This window comes from Gopherus evgoodei, chromosome 5 (genome assembly GCF_007399415.2).
Source record: "Gopherus evgoodei ecotype Sinaloan lineage chromosome 5, rGopEvg1_v1.p, whole genome shotgun sequence".
Lineage (NCBI taxonomy): Eukaryota > Metazoa > Chordata > Testudines > Testudinidae > Gopherus > Gopherus evgoodei.
The window spans coordinates 131,490,059-131,516,207 of record NC_044326.1 but is presented as its reverse complement, the minus strand read 5'-3'; the positions used below and the strand labels follow the sequence as shown (position 1 = coordinate 131,516,207).

The window sequence follows — 26,149 nt, the reverse complement described above, 5'->3', positions numbered from 1 at the left end:
ATTGCCAGCATTACCCTTACCTGAGCCCCTGCCCTAGCAACCTTTTTTTCCACAGCAAGGTGGAGGTGTAATCTCTTCTCTCATTAACAGGAGTTCAGTGTGCAAAGTGCTAGAGATACATTTTGAAATAAAAATAAGTGCAAATAATCGTAATATTTTGCTTGCAAGTTATACTTTGATTGAATAGTCGGGAGGCGAGGCAGGTGTTAATGGGCCAGGAACCCCAACCGTGGGGGCATCCAGTGTTCAGGCGGATGGGACCCTCTTCCTTTTCGTGCACCTGGATCCAGGGACCAATTGGGACTTCCCTCTTTGGGGCTGCCCGGGCGTGCCCAGCCCTTCATGCGTAGGGCTGTCTGGCCGAGATCACCGCCGTGCGAGGTTTAGCAGCTCCAGCAGACCACCCAGGGGTCCGAAAACCCAGGGAGACGCAAGGCTCAGCACGGTGAAACACAGTTGCGAGAGCAAGCAGGAGTGTGCTGCGGTCCCCCCCACCCAACGGGCCCACACCATACTGCCCTCTCGCAGGAGCCCCAGTAACCCCTGCTGCCCTCCCTGTTGGTTCACTGACTTCTTTTCTAGGGGATTGCCTGTTTTTTTTTTCCCCCTTTTCTTTTATGGGGGGGGGCGGGATAGCTCAGTGGTTTGAGCATTGGCCTGCTAAACCCAGGGTGGTGCGTTCAATCCTAGAGGGGGCCATTGGATTGGTCCTGCTTTGAGCAGGGGGTTGGATTAGATGATCTCCTGAGGTCCCTTCCAACCCTGATATTCTATGATTCCATTGTAAGGGGCCATCCCTGGATGGAATTCAGGGTGCACAGCACCTCTCAAGAGGTGCTCAGCAATTGATAAAATCAGAGTCAAAGTACTGGAGAATGCTGCAGGCCACATTTCTGGGCTGTTTAGACTGTGCTTTGGGTGTCCCTACCTTACAAGACAACTCCTAGACCAAGCAAGAGACTCTTACTTTTCTTGTGGGTCTCTCACCCAGCTGCTGCTTGTATTCTAGTCTAAACAAAAATAAAAAACACACTCCAAACACACTGGCTGTTGGTGAAACCTTAGCCCTCTTGAAGTCAATGGCAAAACTCCTATGGCTTTAGAAGGCCCAGGATTTCACTCCTTTATTTCACAAGTTGCTGTGTGCAAGCAGATGCCTGCTGCAGGATCCCTGAGTTCCACGTCAGTGGCTGTAGAGTCTGTCCATGTGGAACAACTTGTAGGATCAGGGCCATAGTTTGAGACAAACAAAAAAATTCAGCTTAGCATTGAAATACACAAGAAAGGCAGGAGACCTTCAAGGTTTCTGTAAGGCAAGATAAACTTTGCCAAAAGATGTTAGAACTTAACACAGAGTTTTAAAATTTGCATAGGATAAGTTCTAGGTTGTTTTTTTTTTCAATAATTCGCTTTACAACTTTGAAAGTCTCCTGCTTACTCATGTATTTAAAATTTGAACGGCTTTTTCTGTGTTCCAAACTAAGTCAGAATGTCAGGTTGGTGTCTCCTGCTCTACCCATAATTATATTTTAATACTCTAGTCAAGACACATTTTTTAAAAATGGTTTATTGCGGAGAATTGGGATGTAATTAGAATCCATTTAAGATGACATTGCATTTTCCTCAATACATTTGTTAACAATCTGTATCTAGAGGGTATTTCTGCATTTGTTGGCTGGACAGATTAGGCCCTATGCCTCAAAAAATATTGGGGGGAAAAAACGCAAATGCAGATCTATTCTGGTTTTGACCTGAATAATTTGCGTTCCCCTCCCACCCAAATGCACTCTTCTGCCTGCAAAATGTTGTATTTTAGTAGCAAGCTAAATTTCAAAGTCTTACTGCAGTATACTATAGGACGCTTTACTTTGGTAACTGTCATGGGAGATTATATAACCTGTATTCTTTATGCCTTGTAGCATTTTTCTATTCCTAAGGGCAGTAGAGATGCTTATTCAAGACAGCGGGGATATGCGGAATCAGCAGCAGACTGCAATGTTACATAAGCATAGAACTGCTCAGCTGAGCAAGTAAAGACATGTTAAATCTAACAGATACGAGGAGACAGAGGGCCAGCACCAGCGCTAATGGGTTCTTGGGCTACCGCCACATCCACAACACCAACACAAGAGGGCCTTATGCTCCACTAAAAGTATTGCTCACAGGAACCTGATTGGAAGAGCTTTGCAGCCCAGCTGGAGCGGGTACACTATTTAAGCTGGAAAAAGACAGAAAATCATCTGTGCAACAAGATGGATCCTTGTTTCCCGCTACAACATAGTGTGCTGTCAACTACTTGACTCCCAGCCTTGTCCCCGACTTCAGTCCTGCCCTGCCCTGTTCCTGCTCCTTTTTGCTGAGTCCAACCCTTGGTTTAACTCTCTGACTTTGATCCTGGGTCTGATCCTCGTCTCTGACTGGTTCTGACCCTTGGTTCCATTTCCTGTCTCCTGCTCTGACTACTAGCTCAGAGTGCCCATGTCCAGTCCCTGATAGCAACGGCCTCACATCTACTATACCACAAAGCATAAAAAATTACTTTGAAAGGGCCCTAAAACTTGACAAAACGCTTTGGTTCCAAATGAAAGTTTCCAGGTTCTATCACTGATAACACATTAATTCATTTGGTGCTTGTAGCACAAAAGGTGCTTAAAAATTATAATAAATCACGTACTTTTAAGGTGTATAGTTAATCACAACATTCCTTCTGCAACTAATATAAGGCAGTACATTAATGCCAGGGTTCTAGGAATATTGTACACTACATCTTGGATGAAATCTACAGTATACTACAAGATGTTTTTTTAGCAGGTGTATTGTTTTCCTGATTAATGTTTGGTATTTGTCTCCAGGGGAATGGATACCTAGATGACTGATTAATATAACTGAATATTTACAAGTGGATATCTGACAGACTCCATGGTCAGTACCTCTAGAGGTTATTTCGTGTACTAAATCAAATCCTGACAAACAAGCAAGCATAAATAAGTGATTTTTACCACAGGAATGACAAAAGATTGTGTGATGGGACATATCCTCAGCCCCAACCAGAAGTAGGACACTTCTTCAATCTGAGCATGTCCAGTTACAGCTGGGTATTAGTTAGAATAATAAATATGGTCATTTGTTACCTCCAACACATCCCATGGATTTCTGTACCATGCTGTGTGTGGCCTCTACTTCCTCACATGCTAACAATATGCATCTCTGAGATAAAGCAGGAAGCTTTCTCCAGAGATCTCCACAGTGTTTGTGATAGGAGTTCCTTTGCATGCCCTCATGCAGCTGAGTCTCATGATGGATGTTTTGCAGTATCATTCAATGCAGCCCAGAGTAGGCACAAAATATGATACTACATATGTACAGGGTTTGCAGGTTAGGCTATTAGAATATAGAATAGTCTCCCTAAGAAAATTCAAGGAAACCCTATTCCTTGAATCATTTAAAGTAAAACAAATCACTTATGACTATACCGAAGGCAGCAATTGTGCTTTGGTAAAGTGATACACAGAGTATCCTACAAGAAGAGTAGCACCTGTTCTGATGCATAACTGGTTCAAGACTTTTCTTCTTTCTGCATCTCAGGCTACAGAAAACAAGAGATTTGTATAAGTAATTTTTAACACACAACTTTGCTACCAATAACATAGTTAACAATGAACAATACGCTATCTTCCTAGAATATAAATCCTCTAAATCCTTAATCAAATATGATATTGATGGGGAAGTTCAGATATAACATTTTCCTTTTTCAGATAGCTTTTAACCAGGGGTTTCTGATGAATAAATAAATACAAGCTGCATTTGACATATGTAACGAAACTTTTTCTTACCCTAGCTGTAGGGTCTTTGCTTCATAAATACATTCTGGTTTACATATAAATGTTTTGTTACAGGAGTCACAGTGATGCCTGGAACGAGATCAGTGTTACATTAAGGCAATATACACGTGAATCATTGTCATATATTGCTTATAGGCTGCCTGTTTTGCCAACAAACTGTTGCCTCCTAAAAGTATTCTTGCAGACACTCTGAAAGCTGCAAGATGGGTTCTGGAATGGGATACTACCCACATAGATATTCTTCACATCAGGGTAGGAACAGATACGTTGAAGGCAAGAGGGTTGAAAGAGATGTGCATACACCTATTGTGGAAGGGAATCCTCTTTGTGCCCTACTCAGTTGAGAAATCTTCAAGACAATTCTCTATATGAAAATAAGATCTATCTAGCACAGCCAGTCAGTGAGGATCAATGATTTGGTTATGCAGAGAAAAGCTGTCTGGCCTGGAAGCTGATTTATGTTATAGGCCAAACTGTCAAAAGCAGCTTCTAAAATTGTACCCGCAAAGTTCTGCACTCAATTTTTTGTATATGCAAAACTTGGGTCTGCATATTCAAATACATATTATGAATGCAAACCTAGGTCTGGCACATGTAAAAACTTGAACATTAAAACAACAGGCTCAGCTTTAAAAGCTGGGCTGAAGCCCCTTGCAAATCCATATATGTGACTTCTTGTGTCCAAAATCCAATACATTTGAGAGGACTGTTGTCCAAGGTAACAAAAGTCCAACTCATCCTATTACATAAAATTGTTTATATTTATGAGCAAAAATTAGGAGAGAAATAGATTGGTACAAAATGGGCTGTTTATTTTCAAAGAATGGTGATAAGGGGCCTTCAAGGCTCCTGGTAAAGTCATGTGTTGGCATAACAAGCTGATTCTAGATTCTGATTCTAGAAATGGGAGAAAGGTTTACAGTTTAAATCACCAAAATGTTTTGATTGGTTAATTTTAATGGGAGAGGTTGCCTCCCCTTCTTTGACAGTGTTTATCTGGGGTTGCACTAGATAGAAGAAGTGGCATGTGAGACCGAAAGGCATGAGCTTCACCATCATGGCTGCCAATACCCTCACCATCTTCTGGAAGCCTGGGATCCACCACAATAGGGTGGGTCTTCACGGTTCCAATTCTGAAAGAATCCCTACCGGAGCAGGTCAGAGACGGAAAACCAGAGAACATCACCAGCTTTGGCTAAATCCTGACAACCTTGCATGTGAGCCTTAGGGTCCTGCTGTCACACCCTCCGTCATGTGTCATTTTCCTTTCCTACCTTTTTTCTTTTCTTCATTATTTCTTTTTGCCTCAGACTGATAAGAATTTGCTTATTTGGCCAAGGTAACTCCACCTTTTCAACACTGCTGTGAGCCTGTGACCAGAAAGGCCAGCTAACAGCAATAGCCTGAATAGCCCAATGCCCAAGTCACAGAGTGGCTGATCAGACAGTGAGCTGGGCCTGTATTACTCCAACAGTGAGGATGTAAGTGAAACTCAGTACCAGAAACAGAAGCTGCATATCTATTATTCTTTTATTTCCCCTATTGTATGCTTGTCTCATCTTAAAGGAACAACAACAGCAGTTCTATGCCATCTAAAGTAACCTTTTCTCTCACCACCCGACCAAAAAAACTAAAAATAAAAAAGGAGTTAGGACTGTCTTTAATACCAATTAATACCATGTAAAAGACTCTCAAGTGTAGCGATGGTGGGTTTCCCTATGTACTCCTTTAAGGGAGAGGGCATAAGAAATAAATAAAATAAAATAAAATAAAAATTAATGCTTTACATTCCAAATACTTTGTTTATCCTTCTTCTTCGGTGTCTATTTTTAATAAAAAGTTTAAAAGATTGTAATGGTGGTTATTACAATGGGAGTAAGCCTACAATAACTCAACATGAAATCCTGAACTACACTTCACAGTTTAATGTTATAACTGAACAAGCCTTCATTTACATCTTAACCCTAATTGGTCCTGAGATACCCATTTATCAACCCAACAGGACACATGTATCTTAGGGCTTGTTCACACTTTATTCCTGAGGGAATTCTGCGCCACTGCACATGTGCAGAATTTATGTCCCTGCAGATTTCTTTGCTTACTTGCAGAAAAATGACTTTTTGATGAGGAAGCAAAAGGAAGCCACAAGAGCGTCTAACGACCCTCCCCAGCAGTATGTTTTGGGTGCACAAGGCATCTGGCAGAGAAGTAAAACACTGTGGGGCAGGGGGCAAGACTGGGGAAGACCCGGCTAAGCTGGGGAGGATGGGACTTCCTCTTCCGTTGCATGGGATCCAGGACTATGTCAGACCCATCCCCAGATTTCTCCCAGCTGTAGGAAGCTCTGTAAACTTCCCCACACACACACACTTCCTGCACCCATCGCTCCTCAGCTGTAGGGGGATGGATCACTGTACAGGGAGCTGCTCCCCCATCCACCCAACCCCCATGCATCCAGACCCCCTCATACCCAGACCCTCCTGACAAGCCTCACCCCCCCCACAAGCCCAGGACCCCTGCACCTGGACCACCCCAACAAGCCACCCATACCCAGATCCCCACCCTACCAAGCCCCAACCGGCTGCACCTGTATCCTCACCCCACTGAACCCCACTCCCTCTGCACCTGGACCTCCCCACACCCAGACCCCCCTGTTGAGCTCTATCCCCCACCAGACCTCCCCTGCTGAGCCCCAACCACCTTTATCTGGACCCCTCTGCAGAGTTCCGTTACCATTACACCTAGACACCCCCCCCCGATTCCCCCACTGAGCCACCTGCACCCAGATTGCCCCACACAGAACCCTCTCAACCCACAACTGGATTCCCCTAGGCTAAGCCCCTCCCTGCCCACACCTGATGCACCTGAGGGGCAGGGCCCTGGGATGGTTCTGTGGCAGTCCCAGTCCTTGTGCTGTATTAGTTTTGGTGCAGCCTCACCACTGAGTCCATGTCCTGGGGTGGGGAAGCTGCACAATGATCTCCCATCTCTGTGCAACCAGTGGCCTGTGCTCCCTAATGCATGGTGGAGCCTCCGCATATATATGACAAATAAATTTGCAGAATTTTAAAACATTATTTGCAGAATTTATATTTTTTTTGTGCCGAATGCTCTCAGGAGTAACACATAAAATGCTACAGTGGTGCAGCTATGCTGCTCCAACATTTCAGTCAAGACACTACCTGCATTGATGAAAGGGCTCTTCCTGTTAGCACAGGAATTCTACCTCCCTGAGAAGAGGCGAATTCTCCTGTCGACCTATTGCTGTTTACATCAGAGGTCTGTTTCACTGTATTGCCAGGAGTGTGGATTTTTGACACCTCAAATTAATGTACGATTTCAGAGTAGTACCCATGTTAGTCTGTATCCGCAAAAAGAACAGGAGTACTTGTGGCACCTTAGAGACTAACAAATTTATATACTGAGCTAATTTCCTAGTGTAGATCAGGCCTTATTAATTTGACACAATTAATCTTTTTCCTGCTGCCTTCACCCTGTTAGTTGCACAATTTCTTTTGCCTTAGTGACCAAGCTTTTCAAAACAGTAAGCAGTGTTTCAGAAGGGAAAATAGGAACTAACTATAATTTAAATGGGAGATGACAACATGGTTAAATGATTAAGGCAGGGACATGGGTTCTTTTCCCACCTCCACTAGACTCACTGTGAGCCTAGAAAAGCTACCCAAGTGCACTATGCCTCAGTTTACTCACCTGCAAGATGGATATATTAGCTATTATAACTACCTTTCTCTTAAGTAGAGTTCAATGTGCTTTACAAAGGAGATGGTTATTGTTAAAACTAAGCCACAGGAGGTGAAACCCTTGGTCACCCAGCAGGCCAGTGGATTAGCCAGGGACAACATCCAGGTGTCCCGAGTCTCGCCCAGGGCTCTACCCACTAGGTAACACCGCCTCCCTCTTTCAAAGCGCACTAAGCTGAACGGCGACCAGGCTCCCTTATTCGGGGTGGAGCCTCCACCCAGTCATGGGGAGCCGCTGCTCCCGACTAACCCCAGGTGCAGACAAGCCCTAACCCTGCCTTTGTTCGGTCTAAGTCGAGGTCTTTTCGCCAGGGGTTTCAGCGACTGTGTGTGTCTGTGTCTGTCTCTCTTCTTCCGGCTCGGAGCGTCCACACCGCGAGTTAGCCGGCGCGACACCCCCGTGTGGCCGAGCGCTCGCAGCCCCCCAGCCCCGGTGTCACCGCAGGAGCTAACCCAGCCCGCCCGGGGCAGCCCCAAGCCCAGGCCAGGCCCCGCACCCCATGCAGACCAGCCCGGGGCCCGCCACCCCCCCGCGCCAGGGCCTCCTAAGAAGGGGAGGCGGAGCCGGAGCCGCCCTCCCCGGGCCGCCTGGTGTCCCCGCAGGAGCGCATGTGCCTGGCCCGCTCCGCCCCCGCCTCACCTCGCCGCCGCCCATGGCCGGGACGCGCTGGGTGCTGGGCGCGCTGCTCCGGGGCCGCGGCTGTAGCTGCAGCAGCTGCCAGCGCACGGGGGCCGCCTGCCTGCCCCTGCGCCCCGCCGCGGCCTCCGCCTCCGGCCTGTCGGGCCGCCGCCGGCTCCTGCTGCTGCTGGGAGCGGCGGCCGCGCAGAGCCGGGGCCTGCAAGTGGCGGTGGCCGCCAGGAGCCTGCCCAGCCCGGCCGGGCCCGGGTTCGGGGCCTTGCAGGGCCCGCTGCTGCACCAGGCCCACCCGGGGCGGAGCTACGGCCAGGTACGGCGCCCCCCACCTCCCCCTCGGCCCGGACCTCCTCCCCCCACCTTGGAGGGGGACCCCAAAGGGGCCGCTGGCCTGCCCCCTCCCCCGATTGACGTCCTGTCTTAAAGTCTCTGGGGGACCCCAAAGGGAGGGTAACTGCCCCCCCGTGACCCTGACCCCCAATCTCTGGCGGATCTTGTGCGTGTTGCTTCATCCCCCCCTGCTCCCAGATCTCTGCCCCAGTCTCTCTAAATCTGCTCCCCTCCCTAGCCTCGGGGTGGGGGTCCTTCCCTTTTCCATCCATTCACCCCTCTCTAGGGGCAGTCTCTCACTGACTGGGGTCACTGTCTTCTCCCTGGCACCCAGTCTGTGGGTGATAGGAGATTATCAGGGGAGAGAGGCTGTTTTTCCCCCCTCATGTTCTTGTATTTCCTGTTTAATCTTTATTGGCCATTGCTTCTGTTTATACCCAGGAGGTCAGTAAAAAAAAAAATCAATTTATTGGAGCCCTTATAGGGTTAAGAAGAAACTGCTGTCACCCTTGGGAGAACTCCCTTGCCCAGTGGTGAAGGTCACCTCTGTTGTCTTCTCCTTCAGGCCTGGGCAGGGAGGATGTTCCTTATCTGAGGTGTTAAATACCTAGGGTATGTCTACATCTACAATTTTGCAGCGCTGGTTGTTACAGCTGTATTAGTACAGCTGTATAGGGCCAGCGCTGCAGAGTGGTCACACTTACAGCAACCAGCGCTGCAAGTGGTGTTAGATGTGGCCACACTGCAGCGCTGTTGGGCGGCTTCAAGGGGGGTTAGGGGAACACGAGAGCAAACCACGGGGAAGCAGGTCTCCTTCCCCGTGGTTTGTTCTCGCGTTCCCCGAACCCCCGTGCAAGCAGGTCTCCTTCCCAGTGGTTTGCTCCGGTGTTCCCCGAACCCCCGTGCAAGCAGGTCTCCTTCCCAGTGGTTTGCTCCGGTGTTCCCCGAACCCCCCTGCAAGAAAGTCTCCTTCCCAGCGGTTTGCTCCGGTGTTCCCCGAACCCCCGTGCAAGCAGGTCTCCTTCCCAGCGGTTTGCTCCGGTGTTTTTTGAACCCCCGTGCAAGCAGATCTCCTTCCCCGCGGTGTGCTGTCGCGTTCCCCGAACCCCCGTGCAAGCAGGTCTCCTTCCCAGCGGTTTGCTCCGGTGTTTTTGAACCCCCGTGCAAGCAGATCTCCTTCCCCGCGGTTTGCAGGGGGGTTCGGGGAACGCGACAGTACACCGCGGGGAAGGAGATCTGCTTGCACGGGGTTCAAAAAACACCAGAGCAAACCGCTGGGAAGGAGACCTGCTTGCAGGGGGGTTCGGGGAACACCGGAGCAAACCGCTGGAAGGATACCTGCTTGCAGGGGGGTTCGGGGGAACACCGGAGCAAACCGCTGGGAAGGAGACCTGCTTCCCCGCGGTTTGCTCTCGCGTTCCCCGAACCCCCCTGCAAACCGCGGGGAAGGAGACCTGCTTGATTACCAGAGAGGCTTCCTCTGGTTTGCTGGGATACCTGTTTATTCCACAGAGGTCAAGAAAAATGCTAGTGAGTGTTTACACCTGATGACCAGCGCTGGATCCTCTACACCCGAGTTTCAACGGGTGTACGGCCAGCGCTGCAAACAGGGAGTTGCAGCGCTGGTGATGCCCTGCAGATGTGTACACCTCCTAAGTTGCAGCGCTATAACTCCCTCACCAGCGCTGCAACTTTGTGGTGTAGACAAGGCCTCAGTCTCTTGTCAAGATAGCAAATTAGAAACCACAGACTTTTTTTTTTGTATAAGTAACTTCTCTAGAATACTATTCGTCTGTAAAATGACTGTGAACCGCTGTATACAGTTTTTTTCCTGTATTGTGTCTAATTTCTTGAATACTGAGATTTGTATAATGAACTTTTTTTAATGATTAATTGCCAAGTTATGCTAGATTTGTAGCATAGCATAAATGGTTTTCAGAAGAAAGTCTTGGATATCCTGTTGCCATTAGGCAACTGGCTCAGGATACCTAAAATTAAGTTTATTACCTGTTTAGCTCATTGATTTCACTATACTTTCCATCCTTTCAGTGAGGAGGGTGTGGACTTTTCAATCCTATGTTTAATCTTAAAGTAAAACAATGAATTTTTCACACAAACTGGGTCTGTTTGAGTTTGTAACAAAATATGAATAATCCAAGTAGTTTTCCCTTTTCTTCCAAAGATTCCAGGCACCTCTCAATCCTTGGGCATTATCTGTGGTGGAGACCCTGAAAAACAGACTTTAAGATAATAGTTTTTTGTTTGTCATTTACTACAACTGGGACTGAAAAAAATCTTTATTAAGAGCAATCCTGCAGTTTGACTGGGTAATCTGATAGACTGTTTTTATCTCTAAAAGAAGCAGAGAGTCCTGTGGCACCTTATCGACTAACAGACGTTTTGGAGCATGAGCTTTCGTGGGTGAATACCTACTTCGTCAGATGTTTTTATCTCTGTTTATTTCTCTGAACTCTGGTGATAGCCAGCACAATATTCATTTAATAGTTTTAACAGGAAGGGAACTATTACTGAAGCAAGTAGTTGAGCAGCTGTTATTTTTAAAAATAATTCTCTCCTCTTTTTTCAAAGGATTCAAGTTCTTCATTTCAAGATGAGTATCCTCCACTCTCAGAGTATGAACCAACTCCATCCAAGACAGGAGAGGAAGATGATGTGTTTCTTATCCGAGCCCAAGGATTGCCATACTCTTGCACTGTTGAAGATGTGCTTAGCTTTTTTGCTGGTATATCATCTGGTTTTGTACAGAGATGCGATGTGGTTGAATGTGTTTTTAAATATTAATGACTTACTCTAAAACATAAATCCTGTGTTTACTGTTCAGTTATATATTTATAAATATTTGATATGGTGGAGCTATTTATTCTGTGTTCAGTCTCTCTCTGTCTCATAACGGTACAAATTAAGGCTGTCAAGCGATCTAAAAGAATTAATTATGAATAAAAAATTAATCACTATTAATCATGCTGTTAATAGAATAGATTTAAACATTTTTGGATGTTTTATATATTTTCAAATATTGATTTCAATAATAGAATACAGAGTGTACAGTACTCATTTTATATTTTTATTACAAATATTTGCACTGTAAAAAAAATAGTATTTTTCAATTCACCTAATACAAGTACTGTAGTGCAATCGCTTTATCATGAAAGTTGAATTTACAGATGTACAGCTATGTACAAAAATAACTGCGCTCAAAAATAAAACTATTTAAAACTTCAAAGCCTACAAGTCCAGTCAGTCCTACTTCAGCCAATCACTTAGGCAAACAAGTTTGGTTATAATTTGCAGGAGATAATGCTACCTGCTTCTTGTTTAAAGTGTCATCTGAAAGTGAGAACAGGCGTTCACAGGGCACTGTTACAAGATACGAATCTTTAATGCATCTGGCACGTAAATATGTCCCTTTGTGCTTCAACCACCATTCCAGAAGATTGTGTGTCCATTGCTGATGACAGGTTCTGCTCGCTAACGATCCAAAGCAGAGCAGACAGACGCATGTTCATTTTCATCATCTGAATCAGATGCCACCAGCAGAAGGTTGATTTTCTATTTTGGTGGTTCGGGTTCTGTAGTTTCTGTATCGGAGCGTTGCTCTTTTAAGACTTCTGAAAGCATGAGCCACACTTCATCCCTCTCAAATTTTCGAAGGCACTTGAGATTCTTAAACTTTGGGTCAAGTGCTGTAGCTATTTTTAGAAATCTCAGATTGGTACCTTCTTTGTGTTTTATCAGATCTGCTGTGAAAGTGTTTTTAAATGAACATGTGCTGTGTCATCATCCGAGACTGCTATAACAGGAAATATATGGCAGAATGCGGGTAAAACAGAACAGGAGACATACAGTTCTCTTTCAAGGAGTTCAGTCACAAATTTAATTAACCTATTTTTTTTAATGAGCATTAGCAGCATGGAATCATGTCTTCTGGAATGGTAGCTGAAGCATGAAGGAGTATACAAATGTTTAGCATATCTGGCATGTAAATATCTTTCAGTGCGGGCTACAGAAGTGCCATGGAAATGCCTGTTCTCACTTTCAGGTGACATTGTAAATAAGCAGGCAGCAGTATCTCCTGTAAATGTAAACAGACTTGTTTGTCTTAGCAATTGGCTGAACAGGAAGTAGGACTGAGTGGACTTTAGGCCCTAAAGTTTTACATTGTTTTGTTTTTGAGTGCAGTTACGAACAAAAAAAAATCTACATTTATAAGTTACACTTTCATGATAAAGCGATTGCACTACAGTACTTGTATGAGGTGAACTGAAAAACTATTTTTACAGTGCAAATATTTGTAATAAAAAATATAAAGTGAGCACTGTCCACTTTGTATTGTGTTTTTAATAGAAATCAATATTTGAAAATGTAGAAAAACATCCAAAAATATTTAATAAATTTAAATTCATATTCTGTTTAACAGCGCAATTAAAACTGCGATTAATTTTTTTAAATAGCAATTCATTGAGTGAATCGCATGAATTAACTGTGCTTAATTGGCAGGTCTAGTACAAATAAATCATTTAACTTTTTTATTTTTAGTTGTATTTTAAAATACACTCAAATTATTTGAATTACAAACAAAAAATAAAAATTTGCCAACCAGATAAGTCCTTGATGCTACAATCTGATCCAAGTGGGTAGATCCTTGCATCCATGCAGAGCTCTGCCGGCTTCTATGGCACTCCACCTGGGTATAAATGTTCACCTGTTTAGAACAGATTGTAGGATCAAGGCCTTAAATTGATAACCCGTTGAAATTAAGGCAGTGTATGATCCTAGTTGTGTGATTGTGGAGATATCTATATATCTCTCTACATAATAGCATCTGTATGGCATTTACTGTCCTGTGTTTGATACACTCTAATGTGCTACTTAGGTGAAATTTTTATATAAGATCAGAATGTTCAGTTTCAATTGGACCAGCAGATTATGGTAAGGAAGAAACACTATAAATCAATATTGTGCTGTTTCCTTAACTGTATCTTTTGTGTGTAACTTTCTAGACTGCAGGATTCGAAAATGGCGAGAGGGGGATACACTTCCTTTTTAAACAGGGATGGCAAACGCAGAGGAGATGCTTTGATTGAACTAGAGTCACAACAGGATGTGCAGAATGCCTTGGAAAAGCACTGGAAATATATGGGTCAGCGGTATGTGGAAGGTACGTTTAATCTATCTGTTTTGAAAGTAACCTACATATACACCTCTACCCCGATATAATGCTGTCCTCAGGAGCCAAAAAATCGTACCGTGATATAGGTGAAACTGCGTTATATCGAACTTACTTTGATCCGCTGGAGTGTGCAGCCGTCCCACCCCTTGAGCACTGCTTTACCATGTTATATACAAATTCATGTTCTATCCGGTTGTGTTATAATGGGGTAGAGGTGTATTAAAACAGGCAAAGAATATTTCGGAGCAAAACTCAAGATATTACTGTGTCGTGGCGTTTCACAATGGCTGCAGTGCATTATGTATCCTCAGGGAATTCTGCACCCAACAATTCTGCACACAATATTTTAAAATTCTGCAGAATTCTACATATTTTATTGTCAAAATAACACAATATAATCATGCCATTTTCAATTATTTTGGTAATTTTATTTCAAAATACCTGTCAGCAAGTGTCTGTAACAATACAGACAACAAAAAAAAAAACAAAATAGGGAGATGTTTTCTGACCAATAGTTTCGTTACTAGGTATATTAATATAGAACGTTGAGTAATTCATTTAAACTAGCATACAGAATTTCCTGCATCCCTCAGAAACAATGCTAAGGCTTGAAGAGACAGGGGTGATGGGTGAGCCAAGGGAGAAGGAAGTAATTGCTGGAAAGAAGCCAGGGAGTCAACCTGGAGAGTTGTTAGGTGTGGGTGGGAGAAGTATGGAACAGGATTTTGCGTTTTTTTGGAGCCGGGACGAGTTGTGAAGGGGTTGCTGAGCCTCCCACATGCAGACTCTGGCTGACCCTTAGCCTCTCCCATTCAGTCAGGCCCCTCTTTCCATGTGTCCCTGCACTCCCACTCCCTATTCAGTCAGGGCACATCTGCCCCTGTCCCCCTGTGTTTCCTGCACTGCCACTCCCCATTAAACCAGGCATATCTGCACATGTTCTCATGTAGTCCTGCACCTTCACTCAGCCAAGCATAGCTGCTCCTGTCTTCATCTGCCCCTGTGACCACACTCAGCCATCCCCACTCTCACACTACAAGATCTATCAGTTGCTGTGTGGTTTCCAGGTTCAAAGGTGATGCCTTTCCCCATCACATAGAAAGTCAAACATTTTTTAAACTTCTCAGGAAACCCAAGCAAAAACTCCAGTTAAAGTTGAAAGAATCATATTGCTTCAGCCCAAAACCAAGAAAAGAATGTTTCTTCAGGGTGAATATGGAGGAGTTGGGGTGCAAAGGAAAATAAAAAGTCTAGTCTTGTCTTGTATTCTTTGCAGTTTTTGAAATACACAATGAAGATGTAGATGCCATATTGAAGAGTCTGCAGTCCAGTTTCATCATCCCCTGCAGTTAATGATAGAGTGGTACGCCTCAGAGGCCTTCCTTACAGTTGTACTGAAGCAGACATTTCAGAGTTCTTTGCAGGTGACTTAAGACTTTCTTTTCAGCTAATATCTTCTCATCAGCTAAGCAGAAGATGTTATTTAGAATTTATACAACTCAAATTTACAAGTGCAATATGGTGATGTGATATCTCATGCTGTCTACAGGACATGTTGATACTTCTGGCTGTCACAATTTCTGGGCTAACTGCACCTCTAACCCATCCTGGTCCTGAGTGCGCACCTTTTCAGGCGTGGTGGCATCACGCAATTTTCCCACTCTCACACCAAGCCTTTGGCTGCAGTCCCCTGGTACTAATCATAATTAACTTGGCAGGTTCGATTTAAATTCAGAACCTGCTGCCTTCTTCCCTCCAAGGGCTGTGACCAGACAGCCTTCTTAAACAAACGGTTTCACAGAGTTTAAGGCCAGAGGAGACCACCAGATCATCATCTGACCTCCTGTATATCACAGGCCGCCAGCACCGGTCTGCTAAACCCAACAGCCAAAATAAGACCAAAATGTTACATTCCACAGGAGAATAAACCACTGTGTGCCACAGGCAGAGCATAGGAAACCAGAAGCATTTCAGAGAAAAAGATCTTAAAACAATAAACTGACTGCACACTTGTCTGACAACCTTCTGCATGGGGATACTAGCAGGTCTAAGCTTCCTGCCCACACCCCTACATGGCAGTCTCTGCCCTTAACTCACAAACCAGTTCACCTCTTACTTCAGCCAGTGTGTCATCCTGCTCAGTCTTTTGATCACCTTCCTACACAGCTGCTAAGTCATTTTTTAACAGTTTATAACCCTTTGATCTTTTAGCTCCCAGTCCTGGTAAAACAAGCCTTGCAGCTCTGTAGGAAACACAAGGTTGTTTCCTTGAAGCCAGTATCTTTCCTGCTGTCTTTCCAGCGCGTGCTGGGATGTGCCGTCGCTGAATTAAACCAGTATAGGTGTATAATAAACCTTTCACTAGCCCTACTATAGTTACAGTCTATCCCAGTCACTAGGTCACCTACAGTATTGTTAACACACACATACACAGCAACTCCACATCTGCTGCTCTGGCATCCTCATAGTTGTGAAGAAAAGCTTCAAAATCTGGGCTGAGGGGATGGCAACAGCGCAGCAATTACAAATTCTGCTGACAGCTTCTAGAAGAGGGAGGAGCAGCACCCATTAGGACTTGGGGATGCATGCCCAGCACCAAACCAATACAGAACTCTGCTGCTGAGGGTTGGCTGACTGGAGAGAGAGTTGGCTTCCCTTCTGGGCTCTGCAGGATTGGCTTCCACTTTGTAGAGCCAAGATTAGGATGAAAATAAGATGCAAAAGTTAAGGCACAGAATAGATAAAATGGTGCCAAAATAAATGTCACTGACAGTATATTGTGCACCTCTTCATAATATCATCACTCCTTTCTAATGTAGTTTGAGCATTGAAATAGTTAAGTGTTGAGATTTAAATGATCCTCACTAGGTATCTTAGTTAACACATGGTTGAGATGGATGTGACATTCTCAGAGCCACTGTTTCAGGCTGTCTGCAAACTCAGGCAGATGTTGCTGTGTCACCTTTAAAACATGAACAGAATGTGTTTAAAGTCATAACAGCTAGATATCGTAGTTGTTAACGAATATAATGGAGAACAAGATGACTGTCCTCCAATGGAAAAAAAAAAGAATCGGGTGAGCAACTCAGCCCAACTTGGTCCATTTCAAGCCTTGGCTTAGAGATAGTGTGGAGTTTTAGACGCTCTAGGGTCTGTCAGACGACATGATTATTGTATCTCTGGCTTTTCTAGAGTGTGGCAGAAAGGATTGCACATTGGAAAAATGATTAATCATAATTTAAGCATGGTTGAATACTTCCCCTGACTTCTGTGTGGGCTGCTAGAAATTGAGAATAAGACAGTTCCTTTCAGCTGAGCACCTGCCAGCTGTAGAGTAGGGATAACTTGTTCATGTGCTTTAGGTCCTCTGTCCTTAAACAACCAACCTAAACGGAAGAATGTAGAGAATTAAAAGCTTGTAGTAGTCACCTATTTTCCTTTGAAAACTCAGGCAGACCAACATTCAGAGAGCAAAGCTCATATAAAAGTAAATTTATGTAGAAATCAAGGAAAAGGTAGAAAAGGAATAAGTTTAAAAAAAAATCCAAAACATTCAGTATTTGATCAGTTCTATTCAGGGTAACGTGAACTGTCAGTTCAGAAGTAGGTACGGTTTCATCTGTTTAAAACAAGAGAAGGAAAACTGCACGTGCTACAGCTCACATAGAAAATGCTTTTTTCCCCCCCCAAAGGTTTGGATATAGTTGAGATAACTTTTGTCATGGATCAGAGAGGAAGAAGGAAAACAGGAGAAGCTTTTGTGCAGTTTGCAGCACCAGAAATGGCAAATCAAGCCTTGTTAAAGCATAAGGAGGAAATTGGGAACCGGTATGTGTTTGTGTGGTTAACTAAGTGTTTGTGTACATTATGATTTTAATCTAAGGATACAGAATAACTTAAAGCTTGTGGATATAAACAGTGAACAAACATAACTGTTTACCTTTTTGTTCCAAATTGTTCATTGACCGTATGCTCTTTAATTCCCCCTCCTTGCTTTTCCCCAGTTATACATGCTAGTGTGAGTGTCGTTTGAAACCTTTTGTGCAGAGTGGAGACTTGGTGAGATTTTTTGATGTAGTATTTAGAATTCTTAAGGGAATTGGATGTTTCATAGACAGTGAAGGTGGAAAGAAGCTGCTTGGACCAGGGGCAACTCTAGGTATTTTGCTGTCCCAAGCACAGCAGGCAGGCTGCCTTCGGTGGCTTGCCTGTGGGAGGTCCACTGAAGCCACAGGACCAGCGGACCCTCTGCAGGCAAGCCACCGAAGGCAACCTGCCTGCTGCCCTCTCCACGACTGGCAGAGTGCCCCGTGTGGCTTGCCGCCCCAGGCACGCGCTCGGCATGCTGGTGCCTGGAGCTGCCTCTGTCTGGGACATGTAGTCCATTACTCTGCACTAATCTGGGATTCTGGCTTTAACAGTGCCCATCTAATTTCAATGAGAACATTATGGAATAATTTGCAGAAGGATGAGTAAAGCATCTGCTGGGCTGGGATAGTCTTTCCGAGGCAATTTTTTTGATGTCTGCAGTTAGGTGGAATCTGGTGCATGCCAAATAAAAAATATGTTCCTCTGAAATGTGTTTTAAAGAGGTCTGAGTCATCCCTGTCAGAGGTATCCAGACAGTATCAAGAGGGAGGAGTAACAAACTGGGAGGTGTCTGCTTCCCCTTTATCTAGAACATGGCTTGTCAAGTATATTCTATCAAAATTCTTTCCTAATATTTAACATATTTCATTTTCCTTCTGTTTAGTATTTGTAGATGGTTGTCATAGCTATCTTGGTCTCTGGGTTTTGTGTTACCTTATTTTCACCTGTAAATAATACGTGCTAAAACCTCGATCGTCTTTGCTCTCCTTTGCATTTCCTGCACTGTTGTCAGTTACCTGTAATGAAGAGATCTTAGTTGTATACTGAGCATGGCTTCACCAATGTGGGATTGTTGCCTCTGTCATTACATACAAAATCCTTATTAACACATCAGGGTAACTGCTTTTGCTTTTGTTTCTTTTTTTGTAGTTTCGGCATACTGAGAGCCTCTAATTTGACATCCTTCATCCTTTCTCTCCCCTAGAATTTCCTTCACATTATTGCTTTCTATATCCCCAGCTATAACTAAGAACAGACTAATTTAGCAATTGTAGTTAAATACTGTTGAGGCCAACTTAAATACTGTTTAGTCCAGCCTGTGTGAACAGGACCAAATCAGGATTTAATTAGGCTCTTAATAAAAGGGTAACCTACCTAGAGGTCTAGGCTAATTTGTGATAACTCCCCCCGTCCCCTTTCATATAAATGGGGCCCTATTAGTGTGCCTTGATGTTGCAGTTCATCTTGGTCTGTTTTTCTGAAACCTTTTATTTATCTAAATTGTGTTATCCCATTCATTTTCACTCAGTTCTTTAAAGATTGGGCTTCCTGGCACTCATCTTCCGCTCTGTTCTCGATCCCTAATTTTGTATATCTACGTTTCAATAATTGTTTCTTCCTTTTAATATTTCCTTGTGTTACATCCAATAGACCTTAAATTACTAAAAGAGAAAGGACAGTTCTAAGTGACTTTCCCTGTCCATAGCAGCTTGCATGTCTCGGTTTAGCCACTGAAAATAGACTAGATGGGTTTGTTTTCCGGCACTGGTACAGTGCTGATCCACTGGAATTCATGCTGCTGCAGAAGTCCAAGTTTAAAAAGCATTTTAAAAAATGCAAATTATTCCTTATTTTGCAACAAAATGTAAATTTTGGTTCTGAATTAAGTTGATGCCATCCTTTTAAACACTGAAGTAGACTCCATTTTACAAGACTGTAGACTAAAGATCTTGTCCACACCAAATTGATGTTCTTTGTGGTTTTATATCATCATGACTGTTGCACAGAAATGTGGTTGTCCTCTTCTCTGATGGCTCCCTCATCTTCCTGAATATTTTTTCTTGTCTCTTAAAACCCCTTCTGAAGGGGCTCAGCACATTTGATTGCCATTTCCTGATCTCAGCACTCCCTTTAACTGCTCTGACTTAGTACCTTTGATTGCATGGTACCTAAAAGCTTGTAAGATTTAAAGATCCAGAATGGCTAAAAGGCTTGCTTGGGGGCCTTTTCATGGTTTTATTCAGGTAAAGAAATATGGAAGGATGGACACTGAGCGGTGTTGGTGCATTTGTTCATTGAAGGATGAGGGGCTGTAATTTTACAGTAGATTTTAGTTAGGATAAGACACTTGTCCATCTTATGCTTGCATCTTTTACCCTGATTAATTTGATTCTGGATCCTTTGCAATTACACTGTTTATGGTGCAACCAGTTTTGTATCAAAACCTCAGTATTTCTAGCTAAACTTTAATTGTAGGCAAGACTGTGCTGAAAGCTTACATGTAAATTTCATTATGAAATCCCTGCATGCCATTGGGAGCACCATGCTTGCAATTGTATCAGATGAAGAAAGTTGTTTCATCCACATCTCTTTGGAACCGTGCTTATGATGTATTGATCATGACATTTCTTCTTCATGCTTTCCTAACTTATTCTGCTGTTTTTAATACTGAACTAGTCTGGAGGAGTGGTTGCAAATGTTAAGACCATTCAAGTGGCTACATAAGTCAACTGCAGGTTTTAGAATCCCATTAACACTTGAAATCACTGTGGTGATTTTGGATTTACTCTGGCAAAGCACAAGTAGTTTTCCGAAGCTTTAAAAGATTAAGTTGCAGAGTCAGGCTTACTAGGGTGCAATTGAAAACTTAGCTTTAAGATGATGGTTCAGTAATCTCTGCTGCTTAATGAATCTCAGGGTAGCTGCAAGTTGTGATGCGTGATTTCGAGCTTCCACAGAGCAGCATCCACTAGGAACTGTGATAGCACTGCACTTGAAAGTAATTGAATATCTTCGAGAGTTTTGTATTCTTTCTATGGCTGTGTCACATGTAATCCTTTTTCCTATTAAATCTAGAGTATATAGAAATATTTCCATTTAGGAGGAGCGAAGTTCGAAGCCATAGCGGTTTGTACAGGGGGAAGAAGAACGAATACTTATCCAACTACTAAACTGATAAAAGAATCAGAATCAGTCTTTGAAGAAAATGATTTGAAAGCAGCCCCTAGGACTGACTGTAGCTCGTGAAAGTGAAAAAGAAAATGGTAAGTTCTTGCTTGTTGCAGTTGTTCTTTGAAGCATATCGTCGTGCATACAAACGTTTTTATGGAAGTGTAATGTTGCAAGTACTAATGCTACTTTTGTTCACTTGTGAAGAATCTTATAGAGAAGTGATTGAAAAGCCTCGGGATGCTTCAGAATTTGGGAGTACCTCATCATCACCGCTGCATTTGTCCATCTGAGAGGTCTGCCTTTCCAAGCTAGTGCCCAAGACATTGTAAATGTACGTTACAGTATGAACACATGAATATACAGCATTGGTGACAATTTAACCCTGATTACACTTTGGAAGAGTATCAACCTTTTGTGCTATAAATATTTTAATGCTGCCTAATTTCCAGATGGATTGCATGTGGAAACAGGGGATGTTTTAAAGAGTTGGAAGGACAAAATTCAGACACAGTGTCGGGGATGGCAGGTGGGCACAGAAGTCAAGGGATGGGTGTGTTGAACAGGTTCAATAGGTAATTAAATACGTATACTTAAAGTGCCCCATATACTGCTGTGAATTTAACTTTTGGTAAATACACATAGAATTTCTGGCTTGGAGTGTGAACTTTCAATCCTAAAAACTCCTCTAACTCTGTTACAAGTAACTTGGCTTGTGGTATCTGAGGCTGTAATACAGGTTGTTATTCCATAGCCGAGTCTTTTGTCTTGCATATTTTATTTAACATTTATGGTTGAGTAGAGCCTAAAGCCAGGGGTAGGCAACATATGGCACGCGTGCCGAAAGCAGCATGCGAGCCGATTTTCAGTGGCACACTCACTACGTGTGTCCTGGCCCCCGGTCTGGGGGGCTCTGCATTTTAATTTAATTTTAAAATGAAGCTTCTTAAACATTTTTAAAACCTTATTTACTTTACATACAACAATAACTTAGTTATATATTATAGACAAAGAAAGAGACCGTCTAGAAATGTTAATGTATTACTGGCACGCAAAACCTTAAATTAGAGTGAATAAATGAAGACTTGGCCAGGGGTTGGCAACCTTTCAGCAGTAGGGAGCCTAGAGGCCTCAGCTAGGTTGGTGTGCCATTGTGGAAGGCACTGTTCAAGTTACCTGTTCTAAATTGCTGCCAGGGCTTGGTTTTGTGCTAAATTATTTGAACTAGTACTGCTATTAGCAAAAGGCCGTGGGGGAAAGTAAAACTAATTTGAATTCCACGAGCAACAAGAACAGCAGAATGTGAAGCTTCACTAGGAGAATATTTTGGGTTAAAGACATTACAAACAAAATAGACTATTATGCTTTCTTCTCCCCATTCTATCTTGCAGGTGTTTTGTTAGAACTATAAGAACAGATTTTTACAATAGCTTAAGGCAAACCACTGTGAGTGACTGCTCTTGTGTACATGTTCATGGCAGATCTTAAATAAACTTCTCTACAGATCAATCAAAAAATCTTGTCTTAAAACTGAATGGGTTTGATAAGATTTGTCCGATATAACTGGCATTTGTCCTCCTGTTTAGCTGTAAGCATGGCTATGCAATGGATACAGCTGATGATTTGGTTTTTTCCTGGGGGAAAAACAAAAGTAAGCACTTCCTCAAAATGAAGTAGAATACAGTTCATCTAAATAGAGGTAGGAGACATGGAGTTTATTCTGACAAGCAGGACACTTTTCAATGCAAGGTGATACCTGTTGGGGCACATTAGCAAATTTAGTCTAGAATAAAATAGGTTCAGATAAGCACAATCATTTATCTAAACAGCATCAAATTTAACTGACCATTTTATTTCAACTTGGGTATTCCCTTTATAGCGAGAAGCCAAGTTGTAACAAAATGGTCAGCTGAGTTTTATGCTGGAAGGAATCTTGTATATAGTGGAAGAAAAAAATGGTAACCAACTGTAAAACATTTTAACTTTATCAAATAGGAGTTCCCAAAGTTGTTGAAATATTACCACTGCAATAAACTTGTAAAATTAAAACTACATAGCTTATCTCCTCCCTGTTGCTTCCATCTCACCTTTGTTTGACTCTTAACTGCTAGCCGCATATACTTGATATTTCACGTAGGTTTGTTTTCTTTAGTTTTTTGCGCCACTGAAACCTGCAAAAATCACCATGGAATATAATTCCAGTGGGAAAGCTACAGGAGAAGCAGATGTATATTTCAAGACTCATGAAGATGCAGTTGCTGCTATGGCCAAGGATAGGTCATACGCGCGTAAGTAATGCCTGCATCTTTTCTGCTGTGCATTATTGCTGTTGAGCCTGGTACTGCCAGTCATCTGGAACATCTTGTCAGGCCGTGGGCTGTCTACTGATCATGCAGTACAGAATACCTTTCAATTTCTAGGCCTTGAATTGTTCAGGCCTGAAATGATTAACTCTACTCAAGAAGCAAAGAGTCCTGTGGCACCTTATAGGACCAATAGACGTATTGGAGCATGATCTTTTCGTGAGTGAATACCCTTCGTTGGATGCATGTCTGACTCTACTCAGTGTGACTGTTACATGCACTATATAGACTTAACTTTATTATTATTCAGAAACTTTATAAACAAACATTTTGTAATTATTCCCCAGAGCATAGATATATTGAATTATTCCTGAATTCATCTCCAAAAGAAAACAAAGATTGCTAGTGAACAGTGGCACAAACCCAAACTAGGTAGTATATTAACCATCCTTCCCTCTTGGTATGCTGTTTCCAAAGATGTGCAATTTGACCCTTATTTCATAGGCTTACTTGTATAGCACTGTGCCAGTATGCAGAACGTTAGCTATTGAAGACAAGTAGCTTAAAGTCAAAATCTAAGTTTAGAAATTTCAAACAACCCTACCTTAAGTTAAGCATCTAAATTTATAAAGTATTGTCATAGATGTCTTATCGCAGGCACCCAGATTTGAATATTTTGACCTAAGGACCCCATCCAATTCCTATTGAAAACATTTTCACATTAATGGAGTTGGATCAGGCCCTCATTTAGAAAACAGTCAGTAAAGCATGATAGAACTGAGTGGGATGCTGTGGTACATCGGACTGTTTACAGCTGGACAGACATTTATCAGACTCTCCAGTTAAGCAGTGACCTTGTGCTGGAATTCAGCTTTTAAAGGTCCCCCCCCAGACCCCCATCCTCTGACTCCTGTGGAAGGTGAAATGCAAGTCTAGGCTCATGAGTTTCTCAGTTGTGAAACCAATTTTTGTGAGCTGGGTGTAACTGAAAAATGTATTGACCATTTCTACAGCAGTGGAGTGGTATGAGAAACAAACCTTGTAACCCTTGATTGCATTTGAAATAGCTGACTTGTTCAACAGACTTACTGAGTGACATGGGAGACACGTCGTCTACATCATGGGTGCTGGAACTAGGCAAATGAGAGAATGTATGTGAGGGAGCAATCTTGACAGACTAGATTCTGAGGAAGCTGGATCAAAATTTGTTTACTTAAGAAAATCTCTTTTTAAAGCTTTTCATGGTAACAGCTGGCTTTCTGTCAGTCATCCTTTAAAAGCCCATGTTGTAGCTGTGCATGGACTGGGAGCCTGCTATGTAAAGTGCACCTGACAGAGAACCATCATGAGCTTTGTTCTAGCATTGAGGTGGGAGAAAACAAGATGCTCCACAGGAGCATGAGCATGATACTTGGATCATCTGAGCCAAGAAAGGGGTGGAGATTAAACACATGCAGTTGAAGTTTTTGCTGACTGAAGCCTATTTAACCTGATGAAATGTAGTTGCCTGTAATGAACACGGGGGGCTGCTGTCCTGCTGCAGGAAGTTTGTCCTCAGGCTATAGGTGTCAGAGACAATTGTAGATTCTTCCCTTAAATGTCTTCTGCAGAATAAAAATTTTGGCTTTTTTTTTAAAATAACTTATTTTTGAGTATTCTCTGCATAGAAGAGGGTTCCCATCTCTCCCTCCCTTCGCTTTCCTAGTCTGAGCTTTAGTAAATGCAGTGGAAGATGGGAACCCTCTCAAGTGGTACATTGATTAGGTTGGAGGTAAGGGACTAGCTGAGTTCAAGCTTTACTCTTCCTTGCCAGGTGTAGCAGACACTTTTATCCCGTACATAGCTTGAAGACAACCTCCACTACTGCTTTTGTTACTTGAGGAAGCAGTAAATGTTCTGCATTTGCACTACACCTCTCCTATGAAGTCTTACAAGAGTATTTAGTACCATATATGACCTCTGCTGTGCATGGTGGTGAGCACAGTGGTTGAAAATGGGTTAATTTGCAGAGCGTGATTTGGATCAGCTCTGTGCTTGGATCTCCTCCACTTCAGCAGACTTGTCAAGAGAACCTGCTCATACCATTTTAAAGAGCTGCTCATTTAGTGGTGGCTTAATTTAGGTAAGCTTTGAGTGCTCCTCACAACTGAAGAGTTGTAGTCGTTCTTGTTGAGAACTATGTACAGTAGAGAACTCTAACAACACAAGGGGTTAGCATTTGGCAAATGAGCTGAGATCCAAATCCCTAACATTTTTTCCTTTTTCTTTTCAGGATGAAGCAAGAACTCATTTGCTTATCATTCTTGGAGCTAGAATGCAGGTGCTCTTGTTCAGTAGCAAAGAAACCATAAGACATTTTTTCCAAGGCAATTCAGTCTGTATCTAAAATTATTCAGTATGGGTTTGGTGTAATAAGCGCACAATAACAGTGTTCACACTGTGGAATTTGTCTAAAAACAGAATTAGGTTGAATCCATTAATTGTCCTTGTATTACAGTAATTGCTACAGTACAGGCAGGGGTAAGTTCTGATCTAGGTTGTTGCAGAGACACTGAAATATCACCTACTTGGGTTGCATTACCATTCCACAGCTTATTTTTGACATAGGCAGCTTAACAGTTCTTAGTAGATAAGAACCCTGTGTTTAGAGATTCCAGCAATAGTTGGACAATAACTTTACAAAGCTATGAGGTAGTTGGGCACTTGTTTAATTTAAATATCCTATAAAATGCAAAAGCATGGCCTTGAGTCTAAAACACAGTAAGAATGTGTTTAATAGATTTTGTAATGGTTCCACAATGCTTACCTATTGCTTTCCTTTGTCATCTAAAACTAGCACCTCTTCTCTCATTGTGCTTAAGGATGGAGTAAACACTTTGAAATTGTCTAAGCTTAAACTTCTACAATGTACATACAGTCTGTGGGGTTAAAGGTAACTGTTCTCTGTACAGTACTTAAAGGCACCTACCCAAATGTTTAATCAAGGATGTTTCACATTTGCTTTTACTGGGTAGTTTCTAGACTGTATATTGTATAATAGCACTGCTTCT

General features: G+C 42.8%; 2 protein-coding genes across 2 annotated transcripts in view; one reads left to right on the top strand and one right to left on the bottom strand.

Moving 5' to 3' along the window:
• The window catches only part of MOB1B (MOB kinase activator 1B), a 76,698-nt gene extending 72,832 nt beyond the window's left edge, over positions 1–3,866 (bottom strand). The window contains exon 1 of the mRNA XM_030563536.1: positions 3,834–3,866. The gene's annotated coding sequence lies outside the window, so the exon portion shown is untranslated. The remainder of the gene's footprint in view (positions 1–3,833) is intronic.
• A 4,375-nt stretch (positions 3,867–8,241) lies between these two features.
• On the top strand, positions 8,242–25,532 carry GRSF1 (G-rich RNA sequence binding factor 1). The gene is given in 16 exon segments (XM_030565178.1): positions 8,242–8,550; positions 11,157–11,310; positions 13,589–13,602; positions 13,604–13,630; positions 13,632–13,746; positions 15,035–15,090; positions 15,092–15,182; positions 17,451–17,590; positions 20,706–20,774; positions 20,776–20,841; positions 20,843–20,891; positions 21,004–21,065; positions 21,068–21,130; positions 22,949–23,084; positions 23,447–23,531; positions 25,372–25,532. Coding segments are annotated over 15 exon segments (1,395 nt in total). The 5' UTR covers positions 8,242–8,256; the 3' UTR covers positions 23,506–23,531; positions 25,372–25,532.
• The last annotated feature ends 617 nt before the right edge of the window (positions 25,533–26,149 follow it).